The 15,232-nt window shown below is 44.8% G+C and overlaps 1 protein-coding gene across 5 annotated transcripts in view; it reads left to right on the top strand.

Annotated features, from left to right (window-relative positions):
* The window catches only part of LOC139369426 (MOB kinase activator 2-like), an 88,030-nt gene that overhangs the window by 68,791 nt on the left and 4,007 nt on the right, over nt 1-15,232 (top strand). For 4 of the 5 annotated variants that reach the window (XM_071108717.1, XM_071108698.1, XM_071108704.1 and 1 more), the window contains 2 exons: nt 10,881-11,041; nt 12,397-12,490. In XM_071108717.1, the coding sequence (XP_070964818.1) occupies nt 10,881-11,041; nt 12,397-12,490 (255 nt within the window). Of the gene's footprint in view, nt 1-1,456; nt 1,693-10,880; nt 11,042-12,396; nt 12,491-15,232 lie in introns of those variants that run through there. The other variant, XM_071108710.1, reaches the window with a different exon arrangement.

Raw genomic sequence — 15,232 nt, 5'->3', positions numbered from 1 at the left:
TCTGCAGCTGCAAGCCCACTGGTCCAGCCGGAGAGAAGGGGGGGCAAGGAGAGAAACCTGCGCCCATATTTATAAAGTGTCTGAGTAGGAGTGCTGATCTAGGGTCAGTTTGGCTTTTATATCATAATGAATTACATTATATTGACGGGGGGGGGGGGGTGTATACTTGATCCTAGATCAGCACTCGGATGCTTTAGGGATACCAGCCTTGGTCAGAAAAGGGGTCAGAAGAGATAAAAATGGAGGGGGAGAATGAAAGATGGGGAAAGAAGTGTCTGAGGATAGTGGGGAGAAGGAAAGATGTATAATGCTTTTTTTTATCCACGATCCTTTGACGTAGCCTGAGACTTTCTTTTCCTTTGTTTTCACTTTCTTTTGCCGTCATAAGGCCGTCTATAGTAGTTCTATTTCAAGATTGCTTTGTACTCTCAATGTTGAGGATCGATATCAAGTCCAGATGGTGTAATGCCTCTATTCAACCCGACATCAGACTTGCGCCGGGAACTCAGCCACCGCCTCAGCCTTGACACTCGTTCTTAATTGGAGGCTTTTCCGAGCTGATTTACCCTACCGGTACACTGCCAGACCTGTTGTGCCAAAGTCAAGTCGCTACATGGCCATCTACTGCTCATCTCTCATCTCATAGTGAGGTTTGAAGTCAACCACAAGAATGTGGCCTCGCCGTCTCAACATGTACCCTGTCGTGAACCAACCGCGTTCTGCTGTCGTCAGGCCTCCCAATGCGGCTGACCTGTCTGGTGAGATGACTCGAGGCCTTGTGAAACAACTCTCTAGGTCATTGCTGCCATCTAATTGTACATTTTCATTGTTTGCAATTTTTAATTTTAGGAGTTGTTTTTATCCAGCTGGGTGGGACATAGTAGGGATAGCCTCAAGCTGAAGAATATGAGAGTGCTTCTGTTTTAAACTGATAACACCACTTTGTCTTTACAGTATGTTTTTGGTATTTAAAAGTTGTTACAGTACAGTAACACGACAGGTATTACTATGGTACAACAAAGTTACAACTCGTAGTAGATGGGGTTTTCATCCAACAGTGTGATCATTATTAACTAGTAACATTTGTAACCGTTATGGCTCCGTTGTAGCACAGAATCCTGTACCGCGTACCCTCCTTCAGACCACCTGGCTCTCTTTTTTTTTGTCGCCACTTTTGCGACAACGCTTCAAGGAAGAAGATGGACCACGTCCACATGAGCATGAGCTGTGACGCCCTTCATTTCCATGGGCGCCGATGACGTGCATTAAGGCAGCTCCCAACTCTGTTAAAAATCATTCAGTTGGTCAAGTGACTAAGTGTCCCCCCTTTTCCCTTGTTGTGGGGGTTCTGTTTCGCACCTCAATGTCCCAACTCTTCCCGGATTGGCTGCATGTGGAGAAGGGGGGCGGGCAGTTTGCTAGAGCCACAAATAGTTTTTTCTCTTCAGGTCTTTCGTAACGTTAGCCGACCGTCAAAATTGAAGTATTTAATTTTGCAGCCTCTTCGGAGAGGAACGGTGTGGCGAGAGACGTTGTTTTTGGAAAAAAAAAAAAAATATTCTTCCCCCATTCAGTTATGGTCGGAGATTATAGTCCCATTTCAGGAGACAATACGGATATGCACTCACAGAGGAACTCGAAAAGCGGATTAAGTTGTAAAATGGTCCTTCAGGCGGTGGGCAAAGTGTTAAGGTAAAAAAAAAAAAACGTGTTTTTGGAGTTCACTTCTCGTCTAGTTTTGCTGGTTGAGACCCTACTCCTGTAATGTGGAGGCAAGGCAGCGGTCGGCTCGTTCGACGGTACGGCGTGTCAGGCAGCGTGTTTGGTTTATAGTGGAACTTTCCAGCAGAAGGAACTTCTAATCAATAGCTGATTTTGGGAAATACAATTTGGTTTAGGCTACATTTTGGAAGACGCGTCTGCTTTGCAATTAGAAAAATACCGGGTTTCTAATGATCAGAATATGCTTGTTGGTGTGTTTTTAGATGTACATTTATTTTTCTCAATTAGAATGTCAGTTTCGGATAAAATATGAACGAAGTAGGCTCTAGACTCACTGTTAACGTGATACGGTAGGTGTAGAAGCAACAGTGTGTGTGACGACCAACATCGCTACCATGTGAGAAGTATGTAACGTTAGCCAAGTACTGTCCTTTTCATGTCGTTCAACATTCGACTCTAAATCAGTTCTTGGTTCGACGCGGTGGCAGCATTTATTGGATGCAGGAACATATCGTTTCCTAAGGTCTGGCATCCCACAGTGTGATCATTATTAACTAGTTACATTTGTAACCGTTATGGCTCCGTTGTAGCACAGAATCCTGTACCACCTGGCTCTCTTTTTTGTCGCCACTTTTGCGACAACGCTTCAAGGAAGAAGGTCTGGCCTATTCTTTTCTTTAAAAATTCTCTGTCAACTTTCTCACTGCAAAGTAGGCGCAACTTGCATTCGTTTAAACATAGGCCTACTGTTTTCTCGTCGCAGTGTTCTTTACAGCTCACAATTTAAAAAAGGAAATTGCTGCGTGTCTTAAACAGCAATTACAGGCTTTTCGACTCTCAGGTTCCAGCTTAACAGCAATTCACTAGTCAGTGGAATTTGGTATGGCTTCCAGCATTCAGCGACAGCTCTCCCCAGCAAGACTGAACAAGAGCAATGTGCTATGTCGTCTCAACCACTGTAAATAATTAAAGCCCCGACTTCCGTTTGAACCAATTCAAACAAAAACATTGCTTTCTTAGGGGTGTTTTGGATAGAAATATGTTTATGGTCCTACATTCTCTATATAAAACATTACAACACAACTTTTTTTTTAAAGCATTTTTAGGCCACCTGTTTCAGTATTGCATACTACAGATGTGACTTAGACTTAAATCATGTTTGATCCAAATAGTGTTAGTATCGAACGTGTTTGTGGGTCACGAAACAAATACAACAACAAAAACAATCACAGACCCACTCTCAGAAATCATCCCATGAAGAACTCTAGCACTGTGGGGAAATATATTGAAGTAACCCATGACAACACTTTCTCAGTCTGTATGTGCATGGCTGGAAGTAGACACCTTGTATTATTTTATTATTTTTACCAGGAAACGCTCTTTTAAACACAAAAGGCTACAATTCGGGGCCTACCTTGTTAAGTCACAGTTTAAAACTTGTTGGCCTAACCATGGGGCCTGTCAGTGTGGCTTTTCCTTGTGAAGTCTTTGAGAGAAGTACTGAGGCTAATCCTTCATGGGACAGAGTTGACAGACCGACCATGCTGGTTAGTTTCCCTTCTCTTACCTCCACCTAAACGCTTGGAAACATTCAGTCCTAATTATGGAACTTTAGATAATAGTACAATGAAGCCCTTTTATTTACTTCCCCAGAGTCTGATGAACCCATAAATACAATTTGTATGTTTCTGTGTCCATTTACAAAGGAGGTTAGACGGATTTTCCCACGGCAATGCTAATTGCGCTGGCACTAGTTGGCAACTTCCTTCAAACTGCACGCAATCATAAAAATGGCATCCACAGGTTCATCTGAACCTGGGGAAGTAGATAAGAGCCTCATTGCCAAAATCCTGAAGTATCTGTTTAAGAATGCCCATCATTTTAGGATTACGTGCAGTAAGAATGAATTATTGTACAGTACAGCAGTCACAAGAATGTATTGTACATTACAGTAGCAGATGGCAATCTGTCAAACCTAACAAGTTCATCTGCATGCCCCTCCTTTCAATGGAGCTAGAATGCCACAGTGATTGCAATCGGTTGATGCATCTAGCCTACACGTACCGCCTTTTAAAAATTAACTTTTATCACCGTCAAGTGGATTTTTCAGTTCAGTGACATTTGAGGAAGAATAACAGAAGGGATGGCAGCGTTTAGACAGGCAGTCCAATTCTGATCTTGTTTTTGCTATAATTTTTTTTGTTGCCCAGCTCTGAAGAAGATCTGTGATTGGACAACAACAAAAAAACAATTAGTGGGAAAAATATCAGAATTGGTCTGCCTGTGTGAACGCAGCCAATGAATGCATAGTTCTCATTGTTCCAATGTCATTTTTCACGGCATATGCTTTTTTTTTACCACCCGAAAGATTATTCCTTCCGCAGCAGTGGGGGCAGTGTTGTCGTTTTGGTTCTTTGATCTGATCTATAGGCTATTCATCGAAGTAGCCTATTTTGCATGGATAACCACATATAACCTCAACCACTGCTTCAAATAGTAAACCAAACAACAAGAATCCACCCAAAAGTGTGTTTTGTTTAGAAGTAATAACTAGTAATTACAGGCTTTTGTGAAATGGTAGAACCTACTGTAGCCAACTAGCTAGCCAAGTGCTTTTTTTTTCTCTCTCTCCGTGACCAAAACATAACGTTCTATTTTTAGCTCATATGGGAATGAATACACAAGCAGCATATTGAACTCCCAAGTATAAGAGTATTTGCCAGGGCATATTATTTTATTATACATTTGATTATTTCACATAGAGATGTGGGAAGCTAACAAGGCTAGCTTGCTATGTTTTTAGCAAGGCTGCCAGCTAGCTTCTACAAGCAAGGGAAGGCAACTCTTCCATGGTTTCACAAAAACAAAGACAAAAAAACAACGATATTGATATTGCTCCCTTGTGAATGGGACCAGCGAGGCGATCGTGTTTCCAAAAAGGTGTCCGCTACTCCAAAAATCCCACTCCTCGCATGCAGTCAAACACCTAGATCAACGGCGTGAAGCTTGTAAGCTGTTCTCCCCCTCACACACGTCTGTTGTGATGTTGATGCCCTTACATTATAGTTTCAGCGGGGGTTCTTTGTGGGCTCAGCGGGGCTTTGGGGTTCTGAATGGGGTTTAGCCCTATTGCAGCGCACAGTCACAGGCTGGATGGGACCCCCAGCCTCCAACACATTGGGTTCTGTCAACTGATCCTGTATGCCATGAAGGGAAATTTATGTGATTGTAGGAAACATGGCATGAAAACGTACATTCAACTAGGTTACGAAAAACAGACTTAACAGAATTTGCATGGCAAAAGAAGACTATCAAACAGGCCTCAGGGCAGTTTGGCTTTGACTTCTAAAAGTAGAAGAAATCGGAGAAAGAAAAAAATCGGAGAAGACTGCCATTGTTGCACATTTCTACCTAGACTAGCTGAGTATGAAATGTGTGGAGATTCCTGCCCTTACTCCTCTCTCTTTATAGCCGTGACTTGGTTTGCTCGGGCCTGCTCCTCTGTCTGTGGTTTTCAGGGGAAAATTACCATTTGAGAAGTATACTCAATTTAGACGCCTGAAATAGATCTAGGGCTGTCCCCGGGGAAAAAATTAATAAATCTTAGTCGACCGAGAGCTGTTTGTTCTTTCGACCAGTCGACTGGTGGAAATGTAAAAAGTGTATTTTTCCATACAGTGTGTTTGGAAAGTATTCCGACTTTTCCCACACTTTATGTTACAGCCTTAATCTAAATGAGATTAAATCTGGGGTTTTTTTTCAATCTGAACACAATACTCCATAAAGACAAAGCAAAAACCTTTTTGTGTGTGCAAATTTATAAAAAATATAAACCTCACATTTACGTAAGTATTCAAACCCTGGCCAGGTCTTGAGCGGTGCCTGGTTTCCTTCAGATGTGACGCTTGGCATTCAGGCCAAAGAGTTCAATATTGGTTTCATCAGACCAGAGGAATCTGGTTTCTCATGGTCAGAGTCCTTTTAGGTGCCTTTTGGCAAACTCCAAGCGGGCTGTCATGTGCCTTTTACTGAGGCGTGGCTTCCGTCTGGCCACTCTGGACACCAGATTCTTCACAGGGAATACTTTACATAGTATGGAAAAGCGATACTTCAAGCCTCAGCTTCTTTCTACTTGTCAAACATAGAACTGATTCTGTATGTTGGGGGGGGGGGGGGGGTCCATGGGTGGCTTGAGACCATGTTTAGGATGTCTTATTCATTGGTAGGAAGAGGTTTGGTCCAAATCGAATGTTGGGTAGTATATTTGTTGACTATTACCTGAATCCTATAACTAAACATTTGGGTGCAATCAATTTGCTTAATTTCTCAGATCAAATTATATTTCAACAAAATTAATCTTTCAGGGATGCTTAATCGTATCTGTTACTAACTACCTATTGACTTTCTATTGATTTTCTTTTTGGCCTCTGACTTGTTTGGTTTGTTTCTAGGACTGTGGTTTCAGATACATTTTTTGTTGGTCAACAAAGTACAAGAACATCATCCAGACATCTGTTCTTTATCTGTTGTCGTCTTGTCTCCCTCCTCCTCTACCCTCACTGTAGATACTGTAGGGTGGTTTTCCCCCACCGCTGTTTGGCTGGTATTACATTATCGAATGAAAACCAGGTGGTGAGAAAAGCATGTTTCTCTGGTGTGAAGCCCCCCCCCCCAACATACCAGAGATACAGGAAGCATGGTCAGCCGGTGCTTCGAAAATCCATCATAACTACCCTTCAGAGAAAACCGGGGGGGGGGGACGGGACACGACTGCTCACGCTGTCTGGCTCAACTTTATTAGTACACATTCTTCTCCCCAAATCATTGTGGGGTCCATGTGTTAATTCCTTCTGTTTAAGCTTGTGGGGAGTGTAAGCTGTTCCTAGATCTGCGCTCGCGTGTGTGCTAGAAGCCATCTTGTTTACGGTAACCGCGTTGGATGGATGCTGAAAGCTGTTCCCTGTCACAGATTGCATTAACCACTTCCATCTGCAAATCATTAGATGCCTCCGCAGTTCACCGGGCCAATTTTAAGCAACAGTTGTTGCGCTCGGCAGGCAGGCTCTTCTGGCTGAGGGGGGAAAGTCAATACATGGCTACAGTTAGCGATAATGCTGTAAATGCGCTATTAAAAACCAGAGCTGTTTTAGCTTCCAAGACTTTTAAAGTAGCAGTATGTGCGTCAGTGTAGGTGGAATTAGCCCGTTTCCCCCGTTGAGGTGATATCTAAGCATGGGGGTGGCAGGTAGCCTAGTGGTTCGAGAGTTGGACTAGTAACTGAAAGGTTGCAACATCAAATCTCCGAACTGACAGGGTAAAAATCTGTCGTTCTGAACAAGGCAGTTTAACCCACTGTTCCTAGGCCGTCATTGAAAATAAGAATTTGTTTAGAACTGACCTGCCTAGTCAAATAAAGGTAAAATCATTTAATGAAAAGCACAGGCCTAGTGTTAGATGCGTACAAAGTCGCCAAGTGGTTCGACTCAAAGGGTGCTTAGAAAATAAACCACTGTTAGCGTAATGCATACAGCCTTTTTTTGGTAGCGCTTTTAGTCGAAGGCCTTTCGGGCTAATTCCTCTGCATATTTGTGTAACGTGAGGTTATTAATTGGAACCAGACTGTTTGGGGTGGAACAGTAACAAGCCTGTCTCGTGTTGTACCTGCCGAAGGCCGCTTCTCCTTAGCGAGCTCCTATTGTAGTCCTGAACGCTGCACAGTCAGCGTTCAGTCGTCACACAACTGATTTCTTCTAGGCCAAACGAGTTGACTCCCGATAAGGAGGATTGGGGAACTGCGCTCACTTCACCGACATGGTTGGCACTCTGAAAACCTCTGTGAACACACCGTTTGGATTGTAGATAGTCTATATGGACTTTCTCCACTTGAAGAGTGGTGCTCACAAGCACTGGATGGATCGCACACTCTGTTCTCTTCTCGGGTTCAGTGTGACCACTTCTCTGAGGCGAGAGAAGGTCATATTTGACATATTTTATCCCTCATTTATTCTTTCTCTTACCCTTTTTCCTTCTTTACTTCTTTTAATCTAGACCGGTCTCTCCTATCCCCCCTCTCACCAGTCCAGTCAGGGTCAAGCGCCTCAGGCCCTGCACTCCCCTCTTCAACCTCTTTCATCTGGCTCTGCCCTTTCTCTTCATCTTTCTGTGCCCTCTACCTGTTCTCTTATCTTATCTCATCTTTCCCACCTCGTTTCCTTTCTCCACTATTATATATTTGTAATAACTCTCTCTCTCTCTTCCCATCTTACCTTCTCAATCGTTCCCCCGCTCTCTTTTCTTATCTCTACTACCACCCCCCACCCCCCATAAGGAGCAGTGAGACAGGTGTATGTGATCCATGCTTGTCAGCTACATGTTCTGTCAGGTGAAACAGCTTATCGCCAGCCATTAAGGCTTCATCTACTGATATTATCAGAGTACGCACGTTTTCAACGGCTTCCATAGCTTATGGAAGCCCCAGAAAACCATTGTGCTTGTTCTTAAAAAAAAAAAAAAAAGTTTAACTGAGCCATTTCCTGTGTCTCCTCCCTAATTTCGTCATTTTCCATACCATGCCTCTGAGGTATTTTCTGGATTCATTACTTTATTTTAGGATAAAGAAAACTTCCTTTTTGCCAGCACCGCTCCCCTGACACACACACACTCACACACAGGCCGTGGCTGCTCGTGGTAAAGTTCTCCCAGGCAGAGTCTTTGCCATAAAAGGCATTGTATTACTCCTTGCCAGGCTAGACCAGACCCGAGGCCAGGGCCAGACGCACGTCTCTGGGCAGGAAGTTGACACCGCCTGGTACTAGGAGGAAACCATGCATGCCATAGACGATGTAGTCACGCTCACCAGCCGGCGGTCTGAAGACACTGCTTATAGGAGAGCTTTGAAGCCTGTGACTCAAATTATAGCGTTTAGGTACCTATTCTAGCCCACAGTAATGGGTTCTTCAAGTGTGCCGTGTGTTTTCTGTGTCTGTTTTTGTCAAGGTCGTTGCACGCATGGCGGTTTGAAGTCTCAGGATGATTTCCCGAGGAAAAACAACAGACGAGACTGAACACACACAAATCTGTGATGAATGCCGAGCGAGCCAGTGCAGGGGTCCTAATTCCTGTTTTTAATTCAATAACCAAACACCACCTCAGCTCTGATTTTAAGTTCCTTGCAGTGGCCTGGAAGTTCTGGTTTCAAAAGCATTCTCATTTTAAATGATAGGTGAGCTCTTTTCTTGAGTAGACGTGGCGCTATCGATCTATAACAGGAAGTGGGGTTAGGCTGTAATGCAGGGTGATGTTGAGGTCAAAACTGGAACCGTCGGCTGGCTGGCTGACTGACAGACTGGATCTCACAGCTGTTGGCTCTGTCAGACCTTTAGTCTCCATCTTCTATCCCCCTTGTTGTCTATCGCTCCCCTCCTCTCTGGAAGTCTTGCAGCTTGCTGTAGCTCCCCTCCCTCTCGTTGCATGACCAGCTGGACACGCCATCCTGATCCAGTAGTAACGCTGACCAGAGACCAGCCCGGTCTGCTGAGGTCCGTGTGTCTTTTCACCTTTCAGATCTACAGCCGTCTAGTCCTCATGACACTCAAGTCAGACAGTGGAGGGTGGTCTTAAATGTCCTCAAACAGGAGAAGTTGTCAGTGAACGTTTATAGACATGGTCTGTACGGTACTTTCCTCTGTCTTAAATTATTAATTTTTTAAATGCATGTCTGTGTGTGGAAGGGAAAAGCTAGAGGTATGCTTTGGGGGACTAAAAAGTTAAAGTTTTTTTGAGCAGTGTTCCTCAGTCCAAGAAGCCCCGGGTCTCACAGAGGTCTGTCATGTTTTGTAAATCTGTTTTAGTCATTTCCATGGATATGTGAGGGAGTAATGTCCACACTTTTTTTCCCCCTCAGTCTTTCTTTCTCTTTCTGAAAGTACGTGATTAGGCCTGTGGGCAGCCTCTGTTTCTCCCTCTTTGGAAAGCAAACTAGCAGTCGTCTTGAGCGCTGGCTTCCCTCTGCACGGCTCCCGCTGAAAAGACAGGGGAGTGTTTTATGGCCGCTCTAATTTTTATTTTTTTCTCTCTCTCCTGATTCTGGACTGGTGTCAGTTGTCCGGGAATGAGGATCTGGGAGTGGGAAGGAAAGGCTAGAGCCAAGAGCACACGGAGGGTGGGCACATTGTGTTTAAACAGAGGGTGTGGAGAGAGCTGGGGAAAGGAGGGGGGTGGGGTAGTTTAAACGAGGGTCAACAGGGGCACAATAAATTCAGGGAGTAAAGTGGAACTCCCCTGTCCTCAAACAAACCCAAACACTGTAATAAGACAGCCCGAAGAGAGAGGGAGAGTGAGTGAGGGAGGGAATGAAATGAAGATGTGTAGGGAGGTAGATGATTAAAAAGGAGGGAGCGAGGAATTGAGCCGCTAGAACGCTGGTCGCCTTCTAAATTGGGCCGCTGAAACTCAGTCGAGGTTAAAGCTCTGTGAAATCCCCAAGAAAATAGTGCCGTAATCGTTGTTGCGTAAATCGAGCCAGGTCTGCTGTGTCCCCAGGCTTTTGTCTGAAATAGGCTAGTCTCACTAGCCTATTAACTCATTCAACCTTTAACCCCTAGATAAGTGAACTAGCTGTTTGGGTGAGGGAAGGCGGAGAGTTACGGCCCTGGAAGTGTAGTGATGGTGTGATATGACAGACGCGTGCTAAAAGTAGCGCTGGAAGTACAAGGCGCTGCGGGCGGGCTAGCTGTGTGGTAACTGGCCCTTACGGGAGGCCAGGGGTCATGCCCTGGGTCAGGCACAGGAACAGAATTCTCTCTGTACAGATGCTGGGTGCACGGTCCTTTTTAGCGGGCTCAAAACCCCACGGCGGGAGAGACACGGCGACCCTGGCACTGACCTGTGTGCGAGTGTGAAACAAGGTTGTCTGCTAAAGGCGATTCACATAACACACTCAGGCCAGGGTGATACGGCTCAGTTCCACTTTCCGTTGAAGTGAATTTAATGCGTACGAAACAACCCTCTGTAATATAATGGCTACTAGCTAGATACGGTATCTACCTTTTTTAAATTGTCAAACTGAGTTAAAATGTCCTCTCTGTCGTCTGTGACTGTCTCTGTGCCTCGCTCTAACCTGTCTCCCCCCCCCCCCTTTCTCTTCCTGTCCCCTACAGGAAGTCTAAGACGAAGCCCAATGGGAAGAAGCCGCCAGCGGAAGAGAAAAAGCAGTATCTGGAGGCGGAGTTCACGAAAGTACGGGTGGTCGACTTCGACCTGAAAGAGCTGGTGATGCTGCCCAGGGAGATAGACCTCAACGAATGGCTCGCCAGCAACAGTGAGTCAGCAACGTACACGCTGAGAGAACATATTTTGGGGGGTCGTGTTGAGTCTCCCTCTCGTCTTTCCAGAAACGGCGCCATAGTTTTCAGAGAAGCAAAACACTTGACAGATTTACTTGAAGGTTTCCTCCAGTATTCAGGCATCTGGATTTCTGCCGTACCAGAGTGCGTCTTCTCTTTGAACGTTCAGTAAAGGCACAGCTAAATCCTCAAGACATTTATCTCCAGGTGCAGCTTCTTACGTTATGGACAATTCCAAGGTAACAGTGACAGACCCGATTTTGTACTTTAAAATGTATGTCAAACAAAAAAACAATGATTTTGCAAAGTTAAACAAACCATATATGCACAATGACTACTTAGCGATTTCCACTGAAACTTTGACAACAAAAGAACACATTTACTTGGAAGAACGGTGCAGAACAGGTTATGGTATGAGACGGTTTGTGCTGTTTGGGCCTCGATTCTGTTACCAAACTTTGCATCTGAACTGTTCTTCGAGTCAATGTAGTTTTTGTCAAATGTTCTGTGGAAATCCTTCGCTATAGTCCTTGTACAAAGAGTTATAGGGTTTGTTTAACTTTGCAATCATCGGTTTTAGTTTGACATACTCAGATTTTTCACGTTAAAATGGAATATGTCACTCTCTTCCCGTGAAATTGCCCACATACAATGGCTCGATAAGAACAATGTTAACTCTGGGTATCCAGGCATCTCCATCTTTAGACGTTTCCTCAGGAAGTGTCTGAACCCCTGTAATGCCCTGCAGGCTGAGACGGCAGAATATTCCATCCAGACTATTGACAACCCACTGCCTGTTCTATACATTGCCTTCTCCACTATACAATAAACTATATTGATAGTTTAGGCACCGTCTCTATGGGTTTGTGAAACCCTGTAACACCCTGCGTTCTCGGTTGTGGGTTGTTTCGTCAGGCGTTGCGTGTGGGGGACTTCACAGGGGTTATTTTGTTTCTCTCAGGGCTTGTTTTGGAGACTGAGCAACCTGTCAGGTGCTCCCAGAGGGAGATGCAAAGAGCCTCCCTTTTTTTTGTCTTTCGTTTTTTGACGTGAAATGAGGGAGTTGCGCAACAAGGCCGACCCCTGTCCGTATCGTTCTATGCTACGTAAGGTTGGCCACAAACGAACGTGGCGAAGAAGAAGCATGAGAAACGTACGAAGAAGTGACCTTGGGGCTAAAATGCTGGTCATGAATGGAGCAAACAGCACCTCCAAAATCCGGTCTGTGTCTGTCGGTCTGTGTCTGTCGGTCTGTGTCTGTCGGTCTGTGTCTGTCTACTTAATACCTGGGGCTGAACATGTACATAATATTCCTCTTCTCTCCCTTCAGCTACGACCTTCTTCAATCTTATAAACCTGCAGTACAGCACCATCTCCGAGTTCTGCACAGGGGACACCTGTCAAGCCATGACCGCCTGTAACACGTAAGTCACCCCCCCCCCCCCCCCCCCCCCAACCATTGGTTTATTCATCAGTGCTCTGGCCTACCATTGGGTTATTTATCAGATGTCTCGCATCCCATTATACAGACCCATGTCTTGATAGCAGCAGAGCTTTCTGACCGCAGGGCTGCGCTCGGTTACCCCTGACTTTCCATTTTGTAGTCTTCCTTCTCTTCCTTCTCTCTCGCGCTCTCTCCTTCTCGCTCTGTCTCTCCCCCTCTGTCTGTTTTGTAAAGTGGAAGGCTGTGGAGCTATCTAATACTAGTGAGAGACTGTCGGAATGTAGATTTCGCTGTGAGCGTTCTCAAATCGCATGAGCCTTTCTGAGGTGCCTGGCGTTCCTAGCTGGACTGGTGCATAGTGAGGTCTCTGTTCTTAGAGCACAGAGTTCCTAGATGGAGGTCCAAGATTGAATGGTTCTGAGAAGCTGATGGAAATGTGACCATTTTTGTTTGTGTTCCACCGCCAAGTAAACTGGAGGGGCCTGTCTAGCTAATAGTAATGGTCTCTCTCAGAAAATCCAGTTGAATATGTAGGACTTTCCATGGGCGCCATGACATGAGTCCTCACTATACCATGCATCCATCCCCTGATGGCTTTAGCTCAGAAGTCACCAAACAGAGTCTTAAATAAAATATATAAAAAATCACCTTCAGCCATAGCTGTTCATAAAGGAATGCCTTTACTCTGTACAAAGACCTATCTACAGCTACAGTTTGTCTATCCCCTCCATACAAAGACAGAGTCTACACCTACAGTAGTCGGAGTCAAAGACCGTCATAACATGGAGGCCTATTCATCCCTGTCTAAGAGAGGGGAGGAGGTTGACTAAGTATTCACCCAACGAGTTGGCCCTGTCAGGGCGGGGTGCTGTTTTCATGTGTGGAGCCCTTGTCTTTGGAAAGAGGCCCTCCTCGCCTGTGTGTACTTACGGCTGGAAAAACCAGATCCCCCACATTTAGGCTAAACCACACTACAAATGTGTGTTTGCACGCATGCGGGCACACACACACACGGTGAAAAATGAAAGTGGTAGAGAGAAAGCAAACAATGGAGAAGCCGTTGAGGAATGACAGGCCTGTGACAGATTTGTTGTCAGGTAGCCTCGTCGAGAAAGGGGAAGCCTGGGGAAGTTCATGGCAGAAGAAAATAGCCAAATAGGGGTGGAGACCCGGTGTAATTCAGTGATGCCTTGCAACACGTCAAACCAATCAAATGTCTTGCTTTGGCAGAACTCCCAATGGTGCTCACTAGATTAGTGTTGTAGTTGTAGGTGCAACAGTGCGTGAGGATGGCTGAGAAATAGCCCCCACAAAAAATAATAACTTTTTTGTTTCTATGTCTATTTTTGTGTACACAAACTTAATTAGGTCTATAATCCTAACTGTTAAATCGTCCATATGCATTCGGAAAGTATTCAGACCCCTTCACTTCCACGTTTTGTTACGATAACAGCCTTATTCTAAAACGCATGAAATAGTTTTTTCCCCCCTCATCAATGTACACACAATACCCCACAATGACAAAGCAAAAACGTTTTTTAGAAATGTTTGCAAACTGAAATATCAAACTTACGTAACTATTCAGACCCTTTACTCAGTAATTTGTTGAGTCGTCTTTAGCAACGATTACAGCCTTGACTCTTTATGGGTATGAAGCTACAAGATTGGAACACCTGTATTTGGGGGAGCTTCTCCCATTCTTCTTTGCAGATTCTCTCAAGCTTTGACAGGTTTGGTTGGGGAGCGTCGCTGCACAGGCGTTTTGATCGGGTTCAAGTCTGGGCTCTGAGTGGGCCACTGAAGGACATTCAGAGACTTGTCCCAAAGCCACTCCTGCGTTGTCATGGCTGTGTGCTTGGGGTCATTGTCCTGTTGGAAGGTGAACCTTCGCACCCCAGTCTGAGGTCCAGAGCACTCAGGACCAGGTTTTCATCAAGGATCTCTCTGTACTTTGCTCTGTTCATCTTTCCCTCGATCCTGACTAGTCTCCCTGCCACTGAAAAACATCCCCCCAGTATAATGCTGTTCTCCCATCTCCACAGAGGAACACTGGAGCTCTGTCAGTGACCATCGGGTTCTTGGTCACCTCCCTGACCAAGGCCCTTTTCCCTCAATTGCTCAGTTTTGCCTGGCAGCCAGCTCTAGTAAGACCATTCATTGGTGGTTCCAAACTTATTCAATTTAAGAGTGATGGAGGCCACTGTGTTCTTGGGGACCTTGAATGCTGCAGAAATGTTTTGGTACCCTTCCCCAGATCTGTGCCTCGACACAATCCTGTCCCGGAGCTCTACGGACAATTACTTCGACCTCATGGCTTGGTTTTTGCTCTGACATGCACTGTTAACTATGGGACCTTATACAGACGTGTGTGCCTTTCTAAATCATGTCCAATCAATTGAATTTACCACAGGTGGACTCCAATCAAGTTGTAGAAACATCAAGGTTATCAATGGAAACAGGATGCTCAATTTTGAGTCTCATAACAACGGGTCTGAATAGTTATGGAAAAATTCGAACAACCTGTGTTCGCTTTGTCATTATAGGGTATTGTGTGTAGATTTATTCTAAAATTGATTATTTCTTTTTCTCATAAGTCTTTAATGTAACAATGTGGGAAAAGTTAAGGGGTCTGAATACTTTTCGAATGCACTGTATATGGAAAAATACACGTTTTAAAATGTCGACTGATTGATTGGTCGAAAGAACAAGACTTTTTTTATTT

Source organism: Oncorhynchus clarkii, chromosome 2 (genome assembly GCF_045791955.1).
Source record: "Oncorhynchus clarkii lewisi isolate Uvic-CL-2024 chromosome 2, UVic_Ocla_1.0, whole genome shotgun sequence".
In the NCBI taxonomy this organism is placed as follows: Eukaryota; Metazoa; Chordata; class Actinopteri; order Salmoniformes; family Salmonidae; genus Oncorhynchus; species Oncorhynchus clarkii.
This window is presented reverse-complemented; position numbering and strand designations above follow the sequence as displayed.